The following is a 27,852-nucleotide window of genomic DNA, read 5'->3' on the forward strand; positions in this document are numbered from 1 at the left end:
GGAAATTGTGAGACTCGCACGCGGAGTGGGTCGCGACTAATGGAGAGCGAAAAGCTCTTTCCTCTCTTCTGTAGCAGTTTGTTCTCTGGTGGCGACTGTGCCCACGGGCGGGCTGGACAGAAGGTGAAAGGCAGGAGAATCGGCGATTGAGGGTCAGAGAAGAAAAAACAAAACAAAACCCGCAGTTAATTCTAGAAGGTAGGGAAGGGGGCGGGGAGCCCCGGGGAAGGGGCTGTAGGAGTGGGAGGTAGGGGTGCGGCGACGAGACCGGCTGCTGTGAGAGCAAAGCCAAATCCTTGAGTCAGGAAAGAACAAACACGTAGGGGGAAGGGCAGTCTCACCCACCCAGCTTCACCTGGGGTTCACAAGGAGGGGAAGGGAGGGCAAAGAAAGAGAGGGGGTAAAAGGGAAGGCGGCTGGAAGAGGAGGGAGGGAGGGAGGGAGGGAGGTTGGAAGGAAGAATTTGGTGGAGAAGTGGGAGAAAGAGCCGAAGGGGCAGTAAGAGGAGGGAAAAGGAGAGGAGGAGAGAGAGCCAAAGAAGAGAAGAAGAGAAGGGAGGGGGAGGGGTATCAAATGACCGCGGAGAAACTGGACTCTGGAAAGACAACTGAGCCTAAGACAGCAGAAACTGCCAGCCTGATGTTTATGTTGTTTGTCTAATAGAATGCTTGGTGGACCCACCTTTTAAGGTGTAACCCGATCCATAGGAGGAAGGAATCCATCTAAGCCAGATGTTGCTGTGCTCAGGAGGCCAGGATAGGGACAAACAAATGTACCTGAGAACAATGGGTGACTTCTCCTCTGTGCTTCTAGGTTTTCTGTCCACACGTGACCTAGGTGACCCTGCCCTGAAGACCTATGGAGCCTGCTACGCCCCTGCATTCTTGCCCGTTAGTCTCCCTTCTCTTCTTCCTGGTCCTCAGCCTGTTTGTGCTGGTCTCAGGTACAGCTGTAGGCTCCCTGCTCCTGTCAGCTTTTCAGAAAGCAATGCCCACAGTTCTCCTGACAAGACAGAGGCAGGAGGAGGACTGTGTTGGCTCATCTTTCTGAACGTGTACACTAGATTCTATCCCAATCTTGTCCTACAGAAATGCAGCAAGAGCATCAAAGGAGACCTGTACATTTCCAAGTGGCAACATTAACAAAAAGAGCTGAAAATAGATGAAGTAGATAGTAACATCATCACATATTAATATTTAAATGCTTACCTTGCCAGGTGTTGTGGTATACACCTATAAATCTGGGAGGCCTTTAATCCCAGCACTCGGGAGGCAGAGGCGGGTGGATCGATGTGAGTTCGAGGCCAGCCTGGTCTACAAAGGGAGTCCAGAACAAGGCTACACAGAGAAACCATCTTGAAAAACAAAAAATAAAACAAAACAAAAAGCCTGGGAGGCTGAGACAAGACTGCCAAGAGTTCAAAGCCAGCCAGTGGTACATAATAAGACACTGTCTCATAAATCAAAACAAGGGGCCTGGGAATGTGGCTCAGTTGATCGAGTGGTTGCCTAGCATGTTCAGGCTCGTTTGAATAGTGGTCTGAACCTTGGTTCTGTGCCACACTCCGGCACTGGGCTGAAGAACAAGGAATTCTAAGCACTAGGTGCCCAATGTGCGGTCAGGGTGACCTCAGTGCTCTGTGCGTGTGCGTTCTGGCTTGTTGTTTTATTTTGGTTTCTTGATGGCTGGATTTGAACTTGCTTTGTAGCAGAAGATGACTTTGAAGAGCTGATCCTCCATCCTCCATCTCCAGGGTGTTGGGATCCTGGGTGTGCAATCTTTGCAGCTCACCAGATGAAGAATTCACTAGGTGAAGAATTTCCTAGGGCCCTACATTAAATGATCCAGAGGTTGTAGTTTCTTTCTGTTGCTGTGACAAGTCCCCTGACAAAAAGCAACTCAGGAAAGGGCTTCGTTAGGTACAAATGCCGGCCACGGTCCTTCACTGAGGGAAGTCAAGCGAGGAGGTTGAAGGCAGGCCTGCTTGCTATTCCACCCAGCATTACCTCCACCAAAGAACTCACCAATGAGCAATCGAGAGAATCTCCCACAAAGATGCCCACAGCCCAAGCTGACCTAAGCAGTTTCTCAAGTGAAATTCTCTTCCGAGATAACTCTAGGTTGTGTCAAGCTGACAATTAAAAGTTACCAGAACAGTGTCCAAAGCACAGCCTCAGTGCTGCGAGTGCCCACATATGGTTATTTTATATTGCATTGTGACACAAAACTGTCACCACAAAGTTCACACTGGAGAGCCACAGAATCAGAACAACAACAACAACAAACCCCTCATGTTTTAAGTTTACCACTTTGTGCTGAGTAGAATTCATAGCTATCCAGGGCCACAGGCTGAACACTCCCAAGCCCTCGAACACCACTACTTTACGACACAGGATAGTTAACGGTTGGAGTTCCTGTCTGATTGCCCCCTTTGTTGAACAGCCCAGTTTACCGTCACGGGACCGACCGAGCCCATCCTGGCCATGGTAGGAGAAAACACCACACTGCACTGCCACCTGTCACCAGAGAGAAATGCTGAAGGCATGGAGGTGCGGTGGTTCCGGTGGCATTTCTCCCCCGCGGTGCTGGTGTACAAAGGCCATCGAGAGAGACCAGAAGAGCAGATGGAGGCGTATCGAGGGAGAACCACCTTCCTGAGCTCAGACATCAGCGAGGGCAGAGTGGCGCTCACTGTCCACAACGTCACAGCCTACGACGACGGCCTGTACCGCTGCTACTTCCAGGAAGGCAGGTCCTATGACCAGGCCATCATGCGGCTCATGGTGGCAAGTAAGTCGCTCGGTTTTCCTCTTCACTTTTCCCAGTGTGGCTTCTGGAGGCGGTTTCTCTCTTGGATTCAGTCTCATCACAGACTAGCACATTTCTTGCCCGTAGTGCCCTCTACACAGGGAGGGTTGCTACCTGAATGGGCTCTGGTAAGCGGTGCCCATCGCTTGTTAGAAATGGGCAAGGGTACCTGGAATAAACAGGCTTTGCCCACCCCCCACCCCCCCACACACACAACAGACATTTCACTGGTTAGTATTAACCATATAGCTCAGGCCAAGCTTAGACTCACTTTGCTGCTGACAATGGCCTTGAACTTCAGATCTTCCTTTCCACCAAGTGCTGGGATTCTGAACTGTATCACCGTCATCCTCCTCCCCAGCTAATCTTGTCTTTCCCCCCATTTCTCCTAGTAATAATCTCATAGGAAACAATTGATGTGTAAGTAGATGGTGTCAGTAGTAAACACAGCAGCAAAGTTATGTATAAATGTATGTACAGGAAACTATATGGCCCCCATCGAGGCATGGCGTAGGAATGCTTTTACACTTTTTGCAAAGCTTCAGGATAGAAATGGCAGTTAAACTGGGCATGCTGGGAAGGGAGCCATGTTTTCTTTCTTTTTTTGTTTTTTGTCTTGTTTTGTTTGTTTGTTTGTTTGTTTGTTTGTTTTTGAGACAGGGTTTTTCTGTGTAGCCTTGACTATCCTGGACTTACTTTGTAGACCAGGCTGGTCTCGGACTCACATCGATCCACCTGCCTCTGCCTCCCAAGTGCTGGGATTAAAGGCATGCGCCACCACCACTCAGCTAAAGATTTATTTATTATGTATGACAGCAAGCCAGAAGAGGGCACCAGACCTCATTACATGGTTGTGAGCCACCATGTGGTTCCTGGGAATTGAACTCAGGACCTCTGGAAGATCAGACAGTGCTCTTAACCACTGAGGAGCCATGTTTTCTTAGTAGCACACAATATTAAGGAGTACAGTTTCCTGACCCTTGAACCCTGATCCTCACCACATAAGAACCTCCAAATGTCAAGAGTTGGCTCTGTGGGAACAGCTTCCCCATTCTTCAAAGGCAGCAGCTTTTGTGATTGGCACATAGCTGTGGGCCATTCCCCCCCCCCCCATGCCTGGCCATGACACACAGCTGTGGGCCATCGCCCCCCCCATGCCTGGCCATGACACACAGCTGTGGGCCATCACCTCCCCTATGCCTGGCCATGACACACAGCTGTGGGCCAGTGCCTCCCCTATGCCTGGCCATGACACACAGCTGTGGGCCATCACATTCCCTATGCCTGGCCATGACACACAGCTGTGGGCCATCACATTCCCTATGCCTGGCCATGACACACAGCTGTGGGCCAGTGCCTCCCCTATGCCTGGCCATGACACACAGCTGTGGGCCATCACATTCCCTATGCCTGGGCATGACACACAGCTATGGGCCAGTGCCTCCCCTATGCCTGGCCATGACACACAGCTGTGGGCCACCACATTCCCTATGCCTGGCCATGACACACAGCTGTGGGCCAGTGCCTCCCCTATGCCTGGCCATGACACACAGCTGTGGGCCACCACATTCCCTATGCCTGGGCATGACACACAGCTGTGGGCCATCACATTCCCTATGCCTGGCCATGACACACAGCTGTGGGCCATCACATTCCCTATGCCTGGCCATGACACACAGCTGTGGGCCATCACATTCCCTATGCCTGGCCATGACACACAGCTGTGGGCCATCACAGTCCCTATGCCTGGCCATGACACACAGCTGTGGGCCAGTGCCTCCCCTATGCCTGGCCATGACACACAGCTGTGGGCCATCACAGTCCCTATGCCTGGCCATGACACACAGCTGTGGGCCATCACAGTCCCTATGCCTGGCCATGACACACAGCTGTGGGCCATCACCTCCCCTATGCCTGGCCATGACACACAGCTGTGGGCCATCACAGTCCGTATGCCTGGCCATGACACACAGCTGTGGGCCAGTGCCTCCCCTATGCCTGGCCATGACACACAGCTGTGGGCCATCACAGTCCCTATGCCTGGCCATGACACACAGCTGTGGGCCATCACCTCCCCTATGCCTGGCCATGACACACAGCTGTGGGCCATCACATTCCCTATGCCTGGCCATGACACACAGCTGTGGGCCATCGCCTCCCCTATGCCTGGCCATGACACACAGCTGTGGGCCATCACAGTCCCTATGCCTGGCCATGACAAATAGCTATGGGCCAGTGCCTCCCCTATGCCTGGACATGACACACAGCTGTGGACCATCACATTCCCTATGCCTGGCCATGACACACAGCTATGGACCATCACATTCCCTATGCCTGGCCATGACACACAGCTATGGGTCAGTGCCTCCCCTATGCCTGGCCATGACACACAGCTGTGGGCCATCACAGTCCCTATGCCTGGGCATGACACACAGCTGTGGGCCATCCCATGCCCTCTGGTTGGCCATGATAGGTGGGAAACCCTGAAAGCCAGAAAGAACAGCGTCTTAAAGCTAGACCGTTTTTAAGAAAGACTGTGGCATTCTGCAAATTCTTGTATTATTCCAGAATGTGACAAGACTAAAACAACCGAGTTTACCCTCATACCACAAAGTGAAGTTCTAAATGGACCCTTTTAGCTTGGACAGAACAGACCTACTTAGACGTGAGACAATTGGAGTCTCTAGGAGATGCAGTGAGACAGCAAGCCCTTAAGGAGACGGTACAGACAGGCGGCTTCTGATGAGTCCTGAAGCTTCCCGCTCACTGGGCACATTGGTCCTTCTCTGACAGCAAGGCCGATCTTCCCAGCCGTCTTTCTGTCCTCCTTCCTGCGTCATCCTCCCTCCATGTTTTCAGCTCCACCCTTCACAAAAGGAAGCTGCAGGGACTTGTGGACTCAGTACCCGTAGACTCGGCCAGGTTGTACTTCCTTCTCCTTGGCTTCTACCATTAGGAGCACATCTCTTACGACACGCTCACCAAAACACTACAGCTTGTTTTATGATGCTGACAATCGCGCCTACGCCCTTGTTCATGCCAGACAGGAACACTATCCCTGAGCTGCAGCCCTCAGCCACTCTGTCTGTCTGTTTGGTTTGTGAAACAGAACCTTACTATGTAGACCAGCTTGGCCTCCAACTCATAGAGATCCACCAGTTTCTGCTTGGTGCTAAATCAGCCGCTCTTTTTAGCTGATCCCTGGTCTTCCCTCCTAGGCCTGGGTTCTCAGCCCCTCATTAAAATGAAGACCCTTGAGAATGGAAGCATCTTGCTAGAGTGCACATCCGAAGGGTGGTACCCAGAGCCCCGAGCTGTATGGCGAGACCCCTATGATGAAGTTGTGCCTGCCCTGGAGGAAGAGTACGCAGCTGACAGAGAAGGCCTCTTCTCGGTCACCATGACTGTGATCATCGGGGACTACTCTGTGAGGAACATGACCTGCTCCGTCAACAACACCCTGCTCAGCCAAGAACTAGAAAGTGTGATTTTCATTCCAGGTTAGTCCTCCGCCCTCTGAGCAGCAGCCCTGAAAAGACTGGCTCCTCTGCAAATAGGCTGACTTCTGGAGTTGTGATGGGAGACTAGAGGATGGTCTGGGAAAGGGTCTTTAGCTCTGCAGAGCTGGAGGCTGGAGCTCAACAGGGGCAACGTCCCTTGCAACAAGAAGAAAATTCATTAGTCCCAACCACATGACTTAGTAATGATGAACAGTGGGGGACAGTGGTTATGCTAGCATAAACCTGTGGCCCCACACTTGGGAGGACAGAACAGGAGAACAGACTGGGTCTCACTACTCGAACTGAACTAGACTTCAATGTGTGGTGATCTCCCTCGGTCTCCCTATCGCTGGGGTTACATACAGTAGGTGCCACCACACCCAGCACATGGGAGGGTTTTAATGACTAATGACCTGGATCCCTGTCCCTCTGTTGAGGAGAGACCGCAGGCAGCAAGGGCAGAGCAAGGACGAAGGCATTGCAAGAGCCTGGGTCAGAAAGCTGGGGCCCGTGCAAGGTGGTGGCTGGAGAGGCTTAGGAGCCTGCTCACCTTGTTTCATCCGTGGGCTAAGTTAACAGCAGCCCGGGGTGATGCTGCCTTTTTATCCACTGAGCCCCAGCCAAAGCAATTAGAAGCCAGTCAGCAAAAAAGCCATCATCTTTCTCCCATCTTTGCTTTTGAGGGAGAGACCCCAGGTGTGGGACCTGAGAGAGGGCGCTCTGGGTAAACTATCCCCAAGGAGTGCTCAACCCCGGGGTTCTGTCTCTCACCGCACAGCCCTTCTCTGGCTCACTTTGCAGAATTCTTCCTGCCCAGCCTTCCTCTCTGGATGGTGGCTGTAGCTGTCACTCTGCCTCTAGCAACGCTGATCCTCCTCACTTCTGGAAGCATCTGCCTTGTCAAGAAACACCACAGGAGGAAATCGATTCTTTCCACTGAAAAAGAAGTTGAATATGAAGAAAAGGAAACTGCACGTAAGGAGCTAGGGAAAAGAGCTTGGAAGGGAAAAGAGCAGAGTAGTAAAGTTCACCATTCTTCAGCTCAAGGCCAGCATAAAAAAAAAAAGAAAGAAAAGACGAGGAGTAAAAGAAAAGAAAGGACAACCACCCTTCTGACAGGTAGAGGTTTGAGGATACATAGAGGTAACAGAAGTGATCAGAACTCTGAAACCCTAATCATTAAGCCTTTGGATCTTTTGTTGCAATCTGCAGACATTGCATCATTCACTTGGCTCCAAGCAGGACTGAGTTCCTGAACAAAAGCAAGCAAAACAAATTTTAAAAGTCCTAATACTGTCTACTCACCTAGTACATATCACTTCTGGTTTCTGACAGTTCTCAGGAATGGGTATTGTATGAGATACTTTTTTTGTTGTTGTTGTTTTTTGTTTTGTTTTTTGAGACAGCGTTTCTCTGTGTAGCCTTTGCTTTCCAGGCTGGCCTCGAACTCATAGTGATCCACCTGCCTCTGCCTCTACCTCCTGAGTGCTGGGATTAAAGGCGTGCACTACCATGCCTGGCATTTTTTTTTTAAGATATTTTTTTCATTGCTGTAATAAAGTTATCTGACAGGGGCTGACAAGATGGTTCAGTAGGTAGAGGCACTTGCTGCCAAGTCTGACATCCCAGATTCACTACCGAGAACCCACATGGTTGAAGAAGAGAACTGATTCCTACAAGCTGTCCTCTGACCTCCACATGTGCAACATGGCACATGCACATATAGACACACTACATACAAAGTAAATGAAAAGTATTTAGTTAAATTTATGTGAATGAATATTTTGCCAATATGTATGCATGTGTACCAAATGAATGTGTGATGCCCACAGAGGTCAGAAAGGGGCACTGGATGGCTTGGGACTGGAGTTATGGATGTTTGTCAACCACCATGTGGTTTTTGGGAAGAGAATCTGTGTGTTCTGCGAAAGCAACAAATGCACTTAACCACTAAGCCATCTCTTCAGACCCTAAACATTTTAAATTACATTTATTGATTTGGAGGAGGGTGGCATTACCTGCACGTACAAAATAGAGGACACTTTATGGAAGTTGCTTCTTTCCTCTGTGGGTCTTGGAGATTGGACTCAGGCTTTGCAGTAAGCACCCTTACCCTCTGAGCCGCCATGCTCAAACTCATTAACCTAACCTAGCAAATCTCACAGATGCACCTAAGTTTGTTTCCACAGTGATTCTGAATCCTGTCTGGTGTCAGAGTCGAGATGAAGGTTTTGGTGCTGTGGCAAGAGGCAGCCCTGGGCCATAAGGCAAGGCTAACTTCCCTCTGCTGAGTCCTGAGTATGTTACTTTGTTTCCTTTTCAGGGCAGCTTCAAGAAGAACTGCGTAAGTCTGACTTTCCTTGAACTCTCTGCAGTTTGTGTTCTGCCTGCTTAGCCACGGCCTCATGACATTCACCTCTCTGTCACTTGCAGGATGGAGAAGAACCCTCTTACATGCCGGTGAGTGCCTCTGGGCACCTCCCCACCAAGGGAGGACATGAAAAAAAGGACCTGAGGGCCCTGGAGTGGGGAAGTGGGGAAGCTGAGAGTGCTTCATGGGCCATGGCCCACTAATGCTGGACTCCAGCCTTGCCAGCAATCACCACAGCTTTCAGTCAGCTCTGCAGTTTGTTCTCACAGTCCTGTTTTTCAGAAGGAGGGAACCCGTGAGTAGCAGAGGTTCTGATACAGAATATGTTTGAAAGTAGACAGCTCTGTCTTGGGTATTTACTATCTGGGAGATGGTTAGAGGGAACAGTTGGATGTCATCGGGGCAAAAAGTCAGTACACTTCCTGGGGCTGATTGGGGATGTAATACTAGCTACCCAGCAATGCCTTCCTGCTCCCCGGAGAACACTGACAGTCAGTCAGGTGAGTGCGAGAGCCCACGGCCTAGCTGCCTTTTCTTCGTGAGCATTATTTATCTTTTCATGTGTCACCGTCAAGCACTAAAGAACGCAGGCTTCACCAGATGCCTCAGCACAAACCCTTTTGCTTCTTAAAGAGAAATTCAATGTTGTCACAAGCCGCTTGCCACAATCACAAGTTGTCCCAATCAGACATACCAACTTGGAGGAGGAAATGCATCATTGTAACATGATAAGCAAAGCAGACTGACTAGACAAGACATAGATAGTCTGTTGGCAAGCACGTTCCCCGTCCCCAGTGGTCACTGCTATGGGCTTCAAACCTGGCTGAAAATACTCCCCTCTTATGTCAGCTTGGCTTTAGGGGACACTTTTCCTTCTTCCTTATCCTTTGGTGGGTATCCTTATTTAAGTTAATTGTCATCTGGTTGAAGGTATACAGAGACCAGTGAAGTGATCTTGTACTAGCCAGGACACTCTGTAGTGAGACTCACTCTAATTCCTTTACAGACCACATTAGAGAGAGTGACAGATTAAGCCTCTCTTGTTGGTCAAAGCCAAGTTGGAATGGTTTCTACTAACGGAGTTCCAGGGATCTCATACTGTTAAAGTTATTTTTCTAAAACTCTGTTTCCTCAGTTTCGCTCTTAACGTAGCTTTCACACAAATAACTGAGACTCTATCATATTAACAAGCTTCACAGCACAAGAACTGAGCAGTTATTAATCTAACCCTCTATGCTAGTCTGATTCCCTCTTTGCCAAAATCCCCCCAAATACTTGCACTTTGTGCTTTCTCTGCTCTAGCTGAATCTTCCTAGTCTTTCCTGGACCTTTACCTACTTCCTCTTTTCATCCCTCCTCCCCTGAATAGCAGGAAGTCCAGCCCTATTCTTTCCCCTGCTCAGCGATTGGCTGTAAACTGCTTTATTGGCATACCAGGGACAAATGGGGATCAGTGTTTACACATCGTTAAGACCCAGGATTCTCAGAACAAGGATTGCAACTGGATATGGGGGTACAGAAATCATCATTTGATTTGACAATAAGTTTGTACCTACATTATATTGTGCTAAACACTGGCACAGATTGGAAAATGCTGGAAAAAAGGAACAATTCACTTTTGCTCATTTGCTAAACTTCCTGGGTTTCTTAGCGCTCCAGCCTTTTCTACAGAAGATAATTCTCTTTACCCGAGGAGACAAATGAGCTTCATTATGAGCCTTCTTTGAAAAGGGGACCACAAAGGGGAATCCCACATCAGCTCCCAGGGCTTAAGCAAGAACTACAGATTGTGCATATCCATGAGTCTGAGATCGCAACATTAAACCTGAGACCTTTTCTACAGCTGATGTGGTCTTGGACCCAGACACTGCTCATCCTGAGCTCTTCCTGTCAGATGACCGGAGAAGTGTGAGAAGAGGCCCTTCAAGGCAGAGCGTGCCTGACAACCCTGAGAGGTTTGATTGCCGGCCGTGCGTTCTGGGCCAGGAGAGCTTCTCCTCAGGGAAGCATTACTGGGAGGTGGAAGTGGAGAACGTAATGGTGTGGGCCATTGGCGTTTGTAGAGACAGTGTTGAGAGGAAAGGCGAGGCCCTGTTGATTCCTCAGAATGGCTTCTGGACCCTGGAGATGTTTGGAAGCCAGTACCGAGCCCTGTCCTCCCCAGAAAAGATCATACCTCTGAAAGAGCGTCTTCACCGCGTGGCCGTCTTCCTGGACTGTGAAGGTGGGGATGTTTCTTTCTACAACATGAGAGACAGATCACACATCTACACATGTCCTCCTGTGGTCTTCGCTGGACCTCTGAGACCCTTCTTTAGGCTCGGTTCTGATGACAGTCCCCTCTTTATCTGTCCAGCGCTCACAGGGGCACAGGGAGTTACAATACCTGAGGGTGGCCTGGTCCTGTATAGGACAAGACCGATGTCTCAGAGCCAGGTAAGGAAGCCATAGTTGTCAGGACAACACTATCTGGCAGAGAGCAGACCCTATGTCCTTCAGGTCACCTGGAGCATCTTCCAGCCGCCTCCTTCACACATGCTTCAGGCCCACGCCTCAGTTCATTGTCTTCCAACTATGGGCCTACTTAGACCCAGGCTTAGCAAGAAAGTGTGAGAAGGGGACAGGCACAGAACTCAGAGCTTCGACATGATGCTCTCTGACCACAGAGGACATAGGGAAAGGGTGAGAGGGTGCAGCCGGATGTAAGAGGAGAGAACTGCAGAGGCAGGAGACAGATAAATATAAATTGAGGCCATAGATGGAGGAAATCAACTAGAGAGCTTGGGGGTAGGCCCCATATGGTAGGAGCCAATGGTCCATTGATATCCAAAGCCAAAGATTTATATGTCTGGAGTGTGTATGTGCCGGCCTACTCATGAGAGAGACACATGAACAGTGATGACCTGGATGTAAACTGGCTCAGGTGTCCCTACAGGAAACACTCAGTTCTGAGTCCCAAGCCAGTGCTCAGTAAGAATGGCTTAAGACTTGAGGCCCCTGCTGAGCAACCAGGTCCATGTGACTCAGGTTTACTGGACGTGGTAGCAGTTTAGGTTTCTTAGGCTCAGGATGTCTTCCGTTCACCCAACCCCATCCTCCTTCTTCAAGATAGGCTTTCACCATGTAGAGCAGGCTGCCTGGAACCCCCAGAGACCAGCCTCCCTCCACCTCTGGAGTGCTGGGACTAAAGACTTGTGCGCCCGTGCCCAGTTATTTATTAGTCTTACGGTAGATTCAAATGATTAAGCCTCTATTCTCTTGAGATTTGTTCTGGTTTTTTTCTTGAGTCATGCTCTCACTGTGTAGCACTGCTTTTGACTCTCTCACCCCATCTCTTTTTTTGTTATCGTTGTTTTTCCAAGATAGGATCTCACTATGTAGCTCTGGCTGGCATAGAACTCACTATGTACAGTAGGCTGGCCTCGAACTCATGGAGATCTGCCTCAGGATTAAAGGCGTTTTCCGTTACGCATGGCTTTACCCTATCTGTTCAGTGTGGGGATTGTAGGCATATGCTACCATATCTCACTAATGTTTGTTGCTGCTTATGGTATTTGAAGTTGAAAACAGAATAACAGCTTTATGTATTAATTTACATTAAAACAATAAGCTAACCATAGTTTCATATGAATAGTACATGCCTTACTTAAAAAGTTGTTTCTGAGCTGGGTAGTGTTGGCACCAGCACTCAGGAGCCATAGGCAGGTGGATCTCTGAGTTTGAGGCCAGCCCTCGTCTACAGAGTGAATTCCAGGACAGCCAAGGCTACGAAGAGAAACCCTGTCTTCAGGAGAAAAATAAATAAAGTTGTTTCTATAATACCTATTATTGGTTGTCAACTTGACTACATCTGGAATGATCTACAATCCAGAAATGGGGAGAGATTTCCTGCTTGGTTTGAAGTGGGTGACTCTGCTTCTACTCCACACTTTTCAGGAAGAAAGATATATGTCTTTGATCTAGAGCTTCAGGTAGGAACACACACACACACACACACACACACACACACACACACACACACACACACACCTTTAGTCTGGGCCACACCTTCTTCTAGAAGTCTATGTGAGGACACAGAAGAAGACAGCTTTTTCTTTTCACCTGCTTGCCCTTACCTTTTAGATGGCTTGGTCCCATGTTTTCAAAATACTTCGTTTTAGAGACGAAGAAACTGAGGCCACAGAGAGTGAAGTCTTAGTCAGAGGCACGTGGTATTTTGTGTTAGTGGGAGCCATCCCCGTCATCCTGTGGCTGAAGGCTAGCCCACAGCTGCAGCTGCACTTTTGGGAGGTGTGCAACCCAGCTAGAAGATGTAGTTCTCTGGGGATGGGCCTTGAGGATTAAACAGGCCCTGCTTCCTGATCCATTGAACTATGAGCAAGCAGCCTCACACTCCCACTGCCACCACAGACAAGGAGGAGGCCAGCTGCGGTCTCCCCAGCCTCAGTAGCCTGTCCCCTCTCCAACAGTGAACCTAGGCAAACGCTTCCCCACGGGAGCTGCTTCTTTGAAGGATCTTATGACATCGATTAAAAGAACAAAATATCTAATGCAGTAAGCAGCAGGGCTGGAAGGTACAAGCAAGAATGAGGTGAGATTAACTTGGAGCCAGGACTGTAGGAAGATGTCTAAGGAAACCTATGAGGTCATCCCTGTTGGGTGGGGAGTTTGAAGTGGTGACTAAGGGAGCTTAATCTTGTCCTGACTCCATTTTGTGTCTCCCTAGACAATCCCCAGCCCTCAACACCCCTAACGTTGGTTGCTTGGTTGGGATTGACTCTAGCCATGGTCTAGATGTATTAACCAAGATAATTAATGTTTATTCAAACTAAGCATAAATTAACATAACTGAAAACACTATAAATCAAATTGTCATGTTGCATCTGAAATAACCACTATGTTCTACCAAAACAGATGTTGCGTGGCTACTCTGTCCTCATCTAACATTGGTGTGACTGTGGGGTTTCGGCTTTCAGAACACTGTACGTCTAAGCTTCAGCGCCGAGAGCCTTTTTTGAGATGTTAGCCTTCCAGAAAGAAAGAACTCAGTTTGGCCTTATTTGTGCGGTGGTCTGCCTTTCTTGCCTCCACTGTAACAAAATCTCACGAGAGAGACAGTACTTGGGGACCATCTACCACAACTAGGATAACGTCTGAGAACCCAAGAGAAAGATTTCTCTTCCATGGCATCATGCTATTTCCTGCAGCCAAACCCTTCTCCCTCTCCCTGCACTCTTCCATGGACACCTGGAACTCCTCAACCAGTTTTCCACTAAAACGGATGACCAGCTGGGCCCAGATCAACTTTTCCATCTCAAGCTTAAGGCCATGCTGTGGAAAGAAAGTGCCCCTGCCCAAGATTTTTCTACCTTCCCTTGGGGATAGGGGACTGTGAGCAGCTCTCTTTCTTGCCCTTCCTGCCTCCAATGTCTAGGGATAGCAGTATCCAAAAACAGCAGCTTTCCAAGAACAACTTCTTCCTGACCCCCACCCAGCCTTGCTTGGAGCCACAAAAATTCCCAGGGGGTACCCAGGAGGACCCAGTAAACAGGGTCCAGCCAGCTGACATCAAGGACTTGGGGCAGCAGTAGCAGCCACCTCCAGAGAGGGATTTTTTTAAAAGATTTATTTATTATAAATACGGTATAATCAGATCACATTATATAGATGGTTGTGAGCTACCATGTGGTTGCTGGGAATTGAACTCAGGACCTCTGAAAGAGCAATGCTTTTAACTACTGAGCCATCTCTCCAGCTCCCAGAGAGCTTCAGCCCAAGTATGCTTCAGCCCAAGACAATTTCCATGACATCAGAGCTCTTCAGTGCTATAAAATATTGTATCTTTGCACATACATGTAGGCTTAGCATGTTCTAGATGTTAAACAATGTGTAATGACAGTATCCTACTCCGCGGAGACCTGGAGGTGGCGCTAAACTCTCACGGAAGTTGATACAAGGGTCTGTGCAACCTGATCCTTACAGCGTCAGGACTCACTGCCCCACCAGGTCATCTAGACTTCCAGAGGTTGGCAACCCCTACAGCCCCAGTGGGCTCTCCACTTTAGTCATGCGAAAGGCTTCTTCCAGATCTCTCTCTCTCTCTCTCTCTCTCTCTCTCTCTCTCTCTCTCTCTCTCTCTCTCTCTCTCTCTCCTCCCTCCCTCCCTCCCTCCCTCCCTCCCTCTCTCTCTCTCTCACACACACACACACACACACACACACACACACACACACACACACACATCTTCTGATCCCAGCATCCCTCAGTAAATTGTTGGTTTAGCAGCTCAGACGCTATCTACACAGCGCAGGTTGCAGCTTCCAAGATCCTAGCCACGGAAAATAAAGAAAAAAAGTCACGAATTCCAGCACCGCTAACGCTGGCTGCAAAGGATGTCTACATAGAGACCACATTTCCTTTACCTAGAGATGCTTACATTAAAATGATAAAATAGCCTGCAGCATGATTAGCTCAGCATGTGTGGCCTTTCCCACAAGAAACAATTTACATTAACTCACTTTACTGCACATGTCCTAGACCCCTTGTTCAGATTGTGTGACCTGTGGTTTTACTTTATGAGATGGAAATCCTATCTAAGACGCAACAAGGGCCACCTGTAACTTCATTTATCAAAAAAGAGAAGAAAGGGAAGAAAGCAACCCTTTTAAATGTAACTCAAGAGCAACTAAAACATATATATGGCTTCTGGTAACACATAAGGATAACTCTGAGATCTCCACATTTATGTTTGCGTGTGTCTTCTTTCCCGGGATGCCTCTCTTTCTGTTGGAAGGACCCTGCTGTTTGAGATAGCAGTCCTCCCAGTCAGGACAGCCATTCTGAGCTCAGCCTTAGGTGTAGGATGCCCTCTCCCCAGCAGGGCCTCTGGCTCTCTGTCTGACTCCATCTGGAGAGTGTCTTCAGACATAGGTGTCCCTAACCACATTTGATATACGGCCCTTGACACAGCTTCCTGCTAGCTCTCCCCTCACTGCACTTATAGGATAATTAGGTGCTGTGTTCCCATTCATATGATAGGAGTGTGCAGCCAAATGCAAAACAAGCATCCTTACAGTGCCTGGTTCCAACCAATCAACACATACCGTGGAAGCCCCTCACTCACTCCCCAAGGACTATACAGCCTTTGTTCTCCATGAGTAAAGTTGAATTTACTTCTAAAGTTGTTCCCGGAGTGCTTGGTCCCGATCGTGCTTACAGCCTTCCAAACCCTGTGCTTCATCTTCTGCTCCCCCTGCCTTGGTGAGCTGGTGGCCCTCACCCTCCCCCAACCCCCCAGGGAAAGGAGAACAACATCAGTTAGCTCCTGTGCTTACATCTATTTAAAAGCACAGCAGGTAAAGGCACTCCCCACCAAGCCTGAGCACTCAGAGTTCAGTCCCTGAGACCGACACAAAGGAGAGAACTGATTCCTGAACATTGTCCTCTAGCCTCTCTCTCTACATGCGTGTGCTCCCCCAACACACAAAAAAAATCAATCGATCAATCAATCAATACAAATAAACATGTAATATAAATTTGAACCCATGTTAAAATCTCTCCCTGAAAAACTCCATCCTGCTTCAGGCTGGCTCGCCCTGAAGTTCTTTTCTGTTGTAAAGCCAAGGATCCCATCTTCACCTAAGTGTCGGGGCCAGGGAGGGGGGGGGAAAGAAAACTCCTCGGGCTGCTGTAGTGACTTTGTGGAGCTATGGCTCCAATCGGGCACCACAGCCACTGGGAAACCCTAGTTAGGCAGCTGGTGGACCTTGGCCAACAGGCTGCACACAGCCACATATGCTTTCCCAGCACTTGCAGCATCCACCTCAAACTTTGACTTCTCAGCTACAGCCAACTCCTGACATCCGAAGCCAAGAGGAACTTCCCCCAGATTGCTAAGAACAAATGCTGAAACACGGAGCAAGCCCAGGAGGCACTGATAGTTTTCCTGGAATCAGACATTCACAGGAGGGAACAGTTGTTTCATTGTGAGTTTTGTGCACACATTCCCAGAACCTCGTCCTCAACCCATTCAGCTGGTTTCCGTGTGCTTAGCTCACCTGACGACTGATTTTCAGTCTCGCTCACTTTCCAGAGAATGTATAAATCATTCTAAAATACAAATTACCCGCAAGAGACGAGGCAAGAATACAGAACTAAAGTTCTGAAGCTGATATATTGATGCTGTGCATTTCCTGTAGGTATGACCAAGATGAATATGGCACTTCTCGGCGGCTTCAGGCAGACAGGGGTTGTTGTATTCTAAGTTCTCCCGATAGCGGAGGACTGAACACGTAGAGAATTTTAAGCAAATAGTAATATTTGCTTAAATATTAATTAAATATTAACCAAATAGCAATCAGATTCATGCTTGGGAACAGCCCACATCCTGGTAGTCTGGAGTAGCTAGCCTTGGTCTTAGTCATAGTACTTAAAGGAAAAAATAAAACTGAGAAGGAATTTTGTCAAAAATATAAACCATAAGCTGGGTGGTGGTGGTGCACGCCTTTAATCCCAGCACTCGGGAGGCAGAGGCAGGAGGACCTTTGCAAATTTGAGGCCAGCCTGGTCTACAAAGCGAGTTCCAGGACAGCCAAGGCTACACAGAGAAACTTTGACTTGGGGGGGATATATATATATATATATATATATATATATATATATATATATATATGTGTGTGTGTGTGTGTGTGTGTGTGTGTGTGTGTGTGTGTATACATATATATATATACACACACACATATATACATATATCAGTTATTTTAAAATTTTTAAATGTATTGTTAATTTATGTGTATGCATGTAAATCTGGGGTGTGTGTGTGTGTGTGTGTGTGTGTGTGTGTATGCCCCCGGAGGCCCTTAGAACTTGAATTATAGACAGTTGTGGCTGCTGGGAACTTAATCTTGGGCCCTGTGCAAGAGCAGCCACTGCTCTTAACTGCTGAGCCATCTCCCTAGACTCCAAATATAATAAGTAATTAAGTATTAACTTTACTTTCTAAAAAGTTCACACAGACCAGTAAGAAGCATCATGAAAACCAATCCTTAAAACAGACAGCCACTGGCCTAGACTGCACCAAGTCGTTAGCTAAGACAAGAAAAATGACCAACCTTGTTACAATAGAAAGGCATCGCCATCGTCATCATCACCATCATGTATTATTATTATTGATTTAATAAGTCTCACCAGTTTCCATAGTAAGCATGTAAAATAATGCCTCTCCTTTCTGGCAGGGTTGACGGACACTCTGGTGGATTCTGTGATCCTTTTAATGTTGCAGGAAGGAGCTGGGCGTGGTGTGCAGGCATGTAATATCAGCACTCGGGAGGCAGAGGCAGGCGGATGGCTGTGAGTTCGAGGCCAGCCAGATCTACAAAGTGAGTCCAGCACAGCCAAGGCTACACAGAGAAACCCTGTCTTGAAAAACAACAACAATAATAATAATAATAATATTGCAGGAAGGGTCACTGATAACATGTTTATGCCCTTTAACTCAATGTCTCTATTTATGCGATTATATCAAACAGCATATTAAGAAGTTATATTTATGAACAAAGATAAGGTGAATTTTCTATTTGCTTCTTCGTCTTCCGCCTTCGCCTCCTACTTCTTTCTATTCTTTTCCTCCTCCTTCTTCTTTCTTCTTTGTTTTTCCAGTCAGGCTCTAACTGTGTAGCTCTGTCATGGAACTTGATTTGTAGACCAGGCTGGCCTCAAACTACAGAGATCTTCTTGCCTCGGCCTCTCAAGTGCTAGGATTAAAAGCATGTACTAGTATGCCTGTCTTATAGTGACTCTTCTCCTCTCTCTGTCTCTCTGTCTCTCTCTGTCTTTCTCTCCCTCCCCCTTCCTCCCTCCCTCCCTCCCTCCCTTCTTTGCTTCTTTCTTTTTCTCAAGACAAGGTTTCTCTGCGCAGCCTTGGCTGTCTCATAACTCACTCTGTAGACCAGGATAGGATTAAAGGTGTGTGCCACCACAACAACGCCATAAGTGCATTTCTTTAAAAGTTTGTTCCACCATGTTTTAAAACCCTTGCAATTAATGACTGTTCGCTATTACAGTCTCTCCATGTTCTGGGAACCTGAACACAAAACAGGTCTCCTTCGAGCCGGATTCGAACCAGCGACCTAAGGATGTCCGAAGCAATCTCTCTACAGTCCTCCGCTCTACCAACTGAGCTATCGAAGGATCACATTAGGAGCTTCTGACAAGGGCATAAGTAGGCTGGGTTCAGGTTCTCTCTTTGAAAATGGCTTTATGTTTCTGAGTCTCTGACTTCCATGGGATTCCCACTATGAGCTGCAGCCACCACACTTGATTTTAAGCAGTGGTGGGATAAAACTCAAAGCTTCATGAATGCTAGGTGGGTCGTCTACCAAATGCCAATTGCATTATTTATACTAGGAAAAGACTAAATATCCCACATCTTGGCAAATACTTATTAGCTATGTTTTGACTTATGCAGGAAAACTTAAAGATTGTGTCTACGATGTACATAGATATAAAGTAAATACCAGAACACTGTATGTCAGATATCATTGATCGATGGATGCGCATATCCATCTCTTAGCACAAGATAAAGAATCCCACACTTTGAAAAGCTTCTCCACCAACCTTTAATGCAAGCCTCAGGGAGGCAGAGGCAGGAGGATCTCTGTGAGTTCGAGTCCAGCCGACTCTACAATGACAGTCCAGGATAGCCAGAGCTCTGTGTAACTGAGAAACCCTGTCTCCTAAAAATAAAAAGCTCCCCCACCCCAACCCCCAGCCCAAGTAAAGACACTTGGCCACCTGGGGGCAGGCTTCCCTAACAACACAAAGCCTCCTTCCTTTTTTTTTTTTTTTTTTTGGCTCTAACTTTGGCCCTGGGGCCACAAAGAGATTTTTTCTCTTGGTCCCTGTGGCTCTGGCTCCTTTTTCTTCCGTGACCATCGAAGTCGGTAGGTGCTCAGTCTCAGCTCCACGTGCCACAGAATAGCACAACTCTCTCTGGCCAGCTTCTCCTCTGCTACCAGGCTTTCTGTTCCTCAAGCTCTTCAGCCCTGCCTCTCCCTCTCTATAGACTCCACAAGGTTGTATGTGTGTAACTGCCTCCCGAGTGCTGGGCTTACAGGTGTAAAACACCACCTCCCATCTTTTTCTCTCTCCATTTCATTTCATCTTATCTTCATGGTTTTATCCTTATTATCATGTCTAAACACGAATAACAATTTTGCTTTACTGTCGTAAATGCAGAGATTCCGAGATCTCTTCATTATCTACAACTGTGCCTCGCAGCTCCCTTCTGGAAACAACTAAGGGTTGTAGGGCTGAGTTTGCTGTTTTGTGCATGCCTGGCCAAAGAAGGGAGAGTGGGTAGACGCTGTTGTAATGTGGACTGAAAATTACCCTGCAGGGGAAATATAGAGCCCTCCATGTTGGAAGACGCTGGCAGAGAGCAGGGTGCTTGCAGAGCCCATGGTTACCCCCTGACCATTTCTCTCCCAGCCTGAAGCTTCTGGCGGACTTGCCCCCAGCAAGGTCAGAGATGCCAGTTGCCCTCAACTCCTGCCTCTTGGTTTGGCTGTTCACCCTCATGGTCCTGCAAGTGCCGGTGCTGGATTCAGGTATGTCTCTGTTCTAGCCACCCCCCCCCCCCTTGCAAGGCTGGAAGGTCCCAATAAATATTTGTGACCCAGTTTGGCTCCTGGTGCGGACCTCCACCAGAATCCGGTGAGTTCAAAGGAAATCAAATACAGGTCGTAGTGCACACCTGCAGTCCCAGCACTAAAAGGGCGGAGGAGGATCTTTCTGAGTCCAAGACCAGCCTCGGCTGCATAAAGATCGCCAGGACCAGCCAGGGCTACATAGGGAGACCCTAGTTGTTTCCCTTTAAATCAAAGGAATTGGAACGTTGGGTGTGGTGGTGGTGTGCACCTGTGGTTGTTAACACTTGAGAGTTGAGGGCGAGAGGGTCAAGGAGCTTAAGCCATATAGTGAGCTGGAGGCCACCCTGGGGTTTATGAGATCCAGTTTGAACAATAAGCAAACCAACAAAAAGGAATAGTAGACAGCTGAGATCCTTACTTTACAAGAAGCCTTGTCCGTAGGTCCTCCATCCATCCCACCATCCTATCTGACTTTCTTTTTCTTTTTCTTTTTTTCTGGCAGTTCCCTTCGATGTGGTCGCACCTCAGGAGCCAGTGCTGGCTATAGTCGGCTCAGATGCCGAGCTGACCTGTCACTTCTCCCCGAACACGAGCGCGGAGCACATGGAGCTGTGGTGGTTTCGAGAGACGAGGTCGCCAGCGGTGCTTCTGTACCGGGCTGGCCAGGAGCAGGAGGGCCAGCAGATGGCCGAGTACCGCGGGAGGGCGACGCTGGTGACCGACGGGCTCCCGGACGGCCGCGCTACTCTGCGGATACTAGATGTCAGAGTCTCGGACCAAGGCGAGTACCGGTGCCTTTTCAAAGACAACGACGACTCCGAGGAGGGCGCTGCGCATCTCACAGTGTCTGGTGGGTACTCAGGGGACCCGCGTCGCCTCCTCACTCCGTGTCCAGACTCTCACTTTGGGAACCACCGGGTTCATCCTCCAAGTCACTTTGAGGTTGAAGAAAGGAGTCTGGCGCAGAGTGGGAGATGTGTGGGAAGCGGCTCAGCCAAGGGGGCGGGATGCAGATCGAGACGTCTTTCCTGCGGACACCTTACTCTAATTACCTTCTGCATGCTCCCTTCTAGAACAGGACGATTCCCTCCGGGAAATATATAACAGTCTTAATTTAATCTAGCTTTTGAGACAGTATCTGTTGTAGTGCTCTGGAAATCCTCCTGCTTCCACACGTGTGCCCCACCACATCTGGCTATTACATCCGTTTATGAAGTACACCATAATTCACCAGATCAGTTCCCAGAACTGGTTTAAGTTGTGTATGTTTTCACGTTTGTGCAAGGCTATGGCGAGCATGTCAGATGCTCTGAGCAGCTTCGTGGAGTCTAAGGACTGACACCCTAACGGAGTGTGGTCGGTTGCTGAAGTTCTTGATCCACCTCCAAAAAGGTTTTTTTTTTTCCATATTACTCATACTCTCTCCCTCTTCTTCCTCTCTCAAGTAATAAGGAAAGAATACACTGAGCTAACTTGCCTTGCTAGTGATCCTAATCAAGCAAACCTTCCACTCCATTTTTCCCACTGGGAAACCAGAAAGCTATATCCAGCGATAATTTGAAAAAAAAAAGTGAAAATTACTTTGCCAATGGTAAGGCATTATAATACTCTCATGTATATTGCCTTTCTCGATTTATTGTTATTTAACTTACTGTTGTTGAGACTGGGGCTTCTGTACCTCCGTCTCAAACGTTTAGGAACGCGTTTAGCTCAAGTGCGAGGCATCAGACAGATCAAAACAGTAAGCTTCCCACACCGGGAGTCGAACCCGGGCCGCCTGGGTGAAAACCAGGAATCCTAACCGCTAGACCATGTGGGAGCTGATGCTTCTGCCCTTCGTTTGCCTCCTCCTCCCAAGTACAGGATTACAGGTGTAAGCCACACCTGCTCTTTCGGTGCGACAAAACGAAAGGAAGTCCGGAATCTGTATGCCCAGCAGATAAGCACTCTATCAACTTAACTCTACCCCCTAGTCCCCAAAAATACGTTGTCATGTTTTTCCATATTTAATGTACCAAATATAGCTCTCGTGTTATTTTTAGGGAAAGGCAGCTTAGAAGTTGATTACACATGCAATCGCTCACATGTGTGTGCTTGTTATGTTTCAGCTGGGTGAATTGACAGCCTGTAATTCAATCAATCAACCTTGAGTACTTGGAACCACTTGAGTTCCAGGACAGGTTGGCAGCATAAAAACCAGCCTAAAGTAACAGAAAAACCCACCTAAATATTTGATGACATTAAACTGTTTCTAGCCCAGAGTTGGTAGTTGGTAGTGCCTTCCTTTACTCCTACCCAGCCCTTGGGAGGTAGAAGCTGGCCAATCTCCAAGTTCAAGGCCAACCTGGTCTACAGACCAAGTTACAGGGCAGAGAGAAGCCCTGTATCAAACAACAACAACAAAACAAAACCAAAAACAATCTGGGCACCATGGCCCACACCTGTAATCCCAGCACCCAGGGAGGCAGAAGCAGGCAGATCTCTGTGAGTTTGAAGCCAGCCTGGTCCACAAAGTGAGTCCAGGACAGCCAAAGCTACACAGAGAAACCCTGTCTCAAAAGACCATAAATAAATAAATAAATAAATAAATAAATAAATAAATAAATAAATAAAGTTCTTGAGTCAGCATCCTCAGTAAGGGAAAGATAAATTATCAGCTACAAACCTCAATAAAACCAAAACCAAAACACCTCCAAACTCTGCTCTCAAGAATATATTCTTTTGGGAAGGAGAGGTGTGGCTTAGTTGGAGAAGTGCTTGCTTAGCATACACAAAGCCCGGGGTGAAATCTCCAGCACTATGTTGCAAATGCTGTAATACCATGTCTGTAAGCCAGCACTTGGGAGCTAGAGGCAAGAGGATCAGAAGTTCAAGGTCACCTTCTGCTGCATAATGAGTTAGAGGCTGGTCTGGGCTACATGAGACCCTGTGTAAGAAGGAGAATGTTTTTCCATTCATCCTAAAATAATTTAAGCATAGTTGTCTCGACCTCCAAATGTCTCACACAAGTCTAACCACAGAGCTCTTTCTTGACTCTGGAGTTCCTAAGCCACCTTTCAGCCCATTGCCCTCGCTGTTCCTCGTGGCTGGACAAGCATCTATCTCCGTGTCTACCTATTGGACTTTTGCTTGTGTTGACGGGCATGATCCCAGTAAGGCATCATCTCTGATAAGGTATAGGAAATTACTTTTTATTGATCCTTCAGTCTTCACACAGAATCCCACCCACCCCCCAGTCCACTTTTGCCTCCTGTGTCTTTCTCAGACTAAGACTCTCAGGCTCCCAGGAAAGTATCCACTGAAAGATTAAGGGCAGCATCTCTCCGTAGCTGTGGGCTCTGATCCTCACGTCAGCGTGAACATTCAAGAGAACGGAGAGAGGGAGCTGGAGTGCACCTCGTCGGGGTGGTACCCAGAGCCTCGGGTGCAGTGGAAGACGGCCAGCGGAGACACGTTACCATCCACATCAGAGTCCAGGAGGCGTGATGAGGAAGGCCTGTTCACTGTATCAGCTTCCATAACAATCAGAGACAGCTCCGTAAAGAACGTGTCCTGTTGCATCCAGAACACCCTCCTTGGGCAGGAGAAGGAAGAAGAGATCCTCATTCCAGGTCAGCGGAACTAGTGCTGGGTTCCCACGATGACAGAGAAGCTTTGTCCCTGGGGACCCTCCTGACTGGACCCTTCTTCTTCCTTAATAAACAGGGAGACTAAATTGTTTCTCTGACTTGACTGTGCCCTCCCTGAACCTTCCCTCCCTCCCTCACCCTGCACTGGAGCTCCATATAGGGTGCCAAGCTCCTCTAGGAAGCAAGCTTTCTCATCTGTCCCCTCTGCTTTAGCAGGAATTGTTCCTTGTTTATTGGCCAACGAACCCCATTCTGTACTGTGTGTGGTTCCCTTCCTCTTCCTTCTATACCACCTCACTGAGAGTTATCAACAAGGGGTTCCTGCAGCCCCAAGTGACCCATCAGATCTTTATTTCACATAATTCTTCAGTTCTCTGTTTGGCCCAGGGTCAAATCTTTTTTTTTTTGTTTGTTTTGTTTTGTATTGTTTTGTTTTTCGAGACAGGGCTTCTCTGTGTAGCCTTGACTATCCTGGACCTGCTCTGTAGACCAGGCTGGCCTCAAACTCACAGCGATCCACCTGCCTCTGCCTCCCGAGTGCTGGGATTAAAGGCGTGCGCCACCACACCCGGCTTCAAATCTTTACGAAAAGCTTCGCACAAAGGAGCAATTCCTGCTGAGGAAGGTGGGAGGTTGTCAAGAGCATCCCTGTCTGTATCTTCCTCCTTTGGTACCAGGAGAGAAGCTGTTGAAATTATTCAGTTTCCCTAATCATTGCCTTTCTTCTTGTTTTGTTTCAGCTCCCTTCATGCCAAGGCTGACTCCCTGGATAGTAGCTGTGGCTGTCATCATTCTTGCCTTAGGGCTTCTCACCATCGGGTCCATATTTTTCACTTGGAAACTGTACAAGGAAAGATCCAGAGAACGGAAGGATAAGCTTGGCTCTAAAGGTAAGTCACAGCACCCACAAGGATTTCTTGTCACAGCTTCCAGAGAAGGTTGGACTCAGGCCTGTTCAGATGACTTTCAGGAGGAAGGGATTATAAGCCTTCTAAAATCACAGGTTACCTAATGTGAAGATAATTGAATGTGACATGGGCAGAGTCAAGAATCAGCTCTAATTGTCACTTTATGTCTGATGTTCTCTCATGGCCCAGCTTCAGGCCCTCTGGCCAGTTCTAACTCTGTTTTCCAGGAAGAATCTTATTATTAAGATCTAGTCCTAAACCAAGAGGAACTTCCAGATGATTTCGTAGAAATATTCTGTTGTTTCGCTGGCACCATTTCTGTTCCCTCTTTGCCAGCAGCATTTCTGCTGCCAGGGCACCGTGGATTAAACAGTGTCTCTTTGTGTCTTTCTCATTCTGGCTTTCCCCTTACCTGTTATTAAAAAGCCACTGAAATAATTTTGCTTGTTTTCCAGAGAGACTTCTGGAAGAACTCAGTAAGTTGTCTTCTTGTTTTTTGACCCACAAGATTTTCTCCCTCCTGTTAACCCACTACTGACAGTCTCTCTCTCTTTACACTGCAGGATACAGAAAGACTGACCTGCATGAAGGTCAGTGGTTCTGAAGGCCTCACTGCCTACCTCCAAAGCCCTACTCTGAGAGTCAGAAACCTGTGAGGCTTGAACACTCAAACACTCAAATGCCCCCTTTAGTGATAGGATAGGGGAAGGTGACGTGAATGGCCTAACTTTCTGTTAGGCATCCAAAGAACCACGGAGGATAACTAGCAGAAAAAGCACCTTAGACAGTATCCCAATAGCTAGGCAGTTTTTAAAAATTAATTAATTAATTAATTAATTATGTATTCAATGTTCTGCCTGCATGTACACTTGCACACAAGAAGAGGGCACCAGATCTCATTGTAGATGGTTGTGAGCCACCATGTGGTTGCTGGGAATTGAACTCAGGACCTTTGGAAGAACAGCCAGTGCCCTTATGTCATTCTGTAGCTGCCCAAAAGCCATGGGGCTGGAGAGAAGGTCTGTTAGTGAGTGGCTAGCCAGCTCTATCATCTCCTACGAGTATGCTCCTAGTCTCTGGGAAGCAGCCCTGATAAGACAGGCTGACGTGGCCTCTCTCTGCCTCCAGTTGACGTGACTCTGGATCCAGACACGGCCCACCCCCACCTCTTTCTCTATGAGGACTCAAAATCGGTTCGCCTGGAAGACTCGCGTCAGATCCTGCCTGATAAACCAGAGCGGTTTGACTCCTGGCCCTGCGTGTTAGGCCGTGAGACCTTCACTTCAGGGAGACATTACTGGGAGGTGGAGGTGGGAGATAGAACTGACTGGGCCGTTGGTGTTTGTAGGGAGAACGTGGTGAAGAAAGGCTTCGATCCCATGACGCCTGACAATGGGTTCTGGGCCGTGGAGCTATATGGAAATGGATACTGGGCCCTCACTCCGCTCCGGACCCCTCTCCAGTTAGCGGGGCCCCCTCGTCGGGTTGGCGTTTTTCTGGACTATGAATCAGGAGGCATTTCCTTCTACAACATGAGTGACGGATCTCTGATCTATACTTTCCCTACTGTCTCTTTCTCTGGCCCCCTCCGTCCCTTCTTTTGCCTGTGGTCTTGTGGTAAAAAGCCCCTAAGCATCTGTCCAGCTACCAGTGGGCCTGAGGAAATCACAGTCATTGCTAATGGCCAGGACAGCGTTCCCTCGTCCCCGCTGGGGGAAGGCTCTTCAGGAGACACAGCCACTCTCCATTCTAAACTGATACCATCCTCGCCTAGCCAAGTGGCTTCTTAATGACTATCCCAGCTCCACGATTTCCCCTTCCTTTGACTGCTCCCTCATGCCCCAGACTTCAGCTGCCAGCTTCCTGAAGTCCCATTTCTTCCTACTGAGTGGTGATGAATTCACCTTGCAAAGGCGGGTATGTTGTTGCCAGAGAAGGCAGGAAGGACAGCCTTCCTAATTTGTTTCTATACTAATACTGAGGAGATAGACAAGTGATTCTTAAACTATTTACAGTGCTCACATCCCTATAGGCCACCGCCTACATTGGAGGGCTTGGTCCAATCCCTTGAGGCAGCATGCCTAGCAAGTGCTCCAGTTTTGCTTCCGTGTGCTTAGGGAGCATTGTTGTTTTATTGGTCTCAACTGCTGTGCTCCCTTGACCCTCACTGCAATGGTCAACCACCTCTTAGGTACCTTCAGTTTCCTCTCCCACACCGTGCCATTGCTCAACATAGCCTACTGAGCCACCTGCATTCCGTTTTGCCTTAGGGTCCCCAATGTTTCATCCATAATATTCAACCCAGTGGGACAGCTTGCTCCTATTTGTGTCTGCTCCAGTGACCAGTGTTTGTATGGGACTTGTTTTGTACAATGGCCGGTGTGTGTCTCCAAGCTTTTCCACTTTTATGGTATTTTTCCAGCTTCTTGAATGGGCATCCTCATGGACTTTGCCAAATAAATCTATATCTTTGATTGCTGCAGGCGGCCTCTGAACTTTCTTTATCCCAATAAGAGGGACTGGATTAAAGTGAAACAAAAACGAAAGCTTTCTGGGAATGCACTGCCTGCCACAGCAGTGCCGATCTACATGGTCCCAGGCCCAGGCTTCAGGAGAGATATACCAGAGCCCCCAGGCATGAGAGCCACTCATGAGCATTAAATCATCTTCCAAAAGGCTCCTGTGCTGATGGCTTCCTGCTCTTAGCCTTGTTCCAAGGGTAACTTCATCTCTATTCCTACTAAGGTAACTTTGTTGGTGAGTTATCACCAGCATCTGCCAGGACCTGTGCAAGAGGAACCGCACAACAGCAGCACTAGAACTCACAGAATGCAGCCCGCCTGTTAGCACAACCACAGTGGTGTGCCTCGGGAGGCAGAATGACAAGTCCTGAGGACTTCATGCTGTTACAGAGCATCGCTCTGCTTGTTGCCCTGTGGTCACCACATCCCTCATAATATAAGGGTTGTGTGAAAACTAAGGGGGCTT

The 27,852-nt window shown here is 48.2% G+C and overlaps 1 protein-coding gene across 1 annotated transcript; it reads left to right on the forward strand.

Moving 5' to 3' along the window:
- LOC311605864 (uncharacterized protein) lies at positions 1-27,348 on the forward strand. Its single transcript, XM_084796722.1, has 17 exons — positions 1-198; positions 814-943; positions 2,443-2,790; positions 6,027-6,308; positions 7,110-7,283; positions 8,632-8,652; positions 8,742-8,768; positions 10,523-11,115; positions 12,802-12,969; positions 17,803-17,834; positions 20,167-20,285; positions 20,830-21,177; positions 23,657-23,938; positions 24,697-24,846; positions 25,320-25,340; positions 25,428-25,454; positions 25,993-27,348. Exons 2-17 carry the CDS (start codon positions 859-861, stop codon positions 26,652-26,654), a joined length of 3,339 nt encoding a protein of 1,112 aa, XP_084652848.1. The 5' UTR covers positions 1-198; positions 814-858; the 3' UTR covers positions 26,655-27,348.
- Positions 27,349-27,852: the final 504 nt, after the last annotated feature.

This window comes from Acomys minous (assembly GCF_964271855.1).
Source record: "Acomys minous genome assembly, chromosome: 9".
NCBI lineage: Eukaryota > Metazoa > Chordata > Mammalia > Rodentia > Muridae > Acomys > Acomys minous.

Excerpts from the sequence above, each read along its gene's own strand:
- LOC311605864 (XM_084796722.1), top strand. The coding sequence starts at position 859 with ATGGAGCCTGCTACGCCCCTGCATTCTTGCCCGTTAGTCTCCCTTCTC. Across the intron at positions 944-2,442 it reads CCTGTTTGTGCTGGTCTCAG|CCCAGTTTACCGTCACGGGA; the intron begins GTACAGCTGTAG and ends TTTGTTGAACAG. Across the intron at positions 6,309-7,109 it reads AAGTGTGATTTTCATTCCAG|AATTCTTCCTGCCCAGCCTT; the intron begins GTTAGTCCTCCG and ends CTCACTTTGCAG.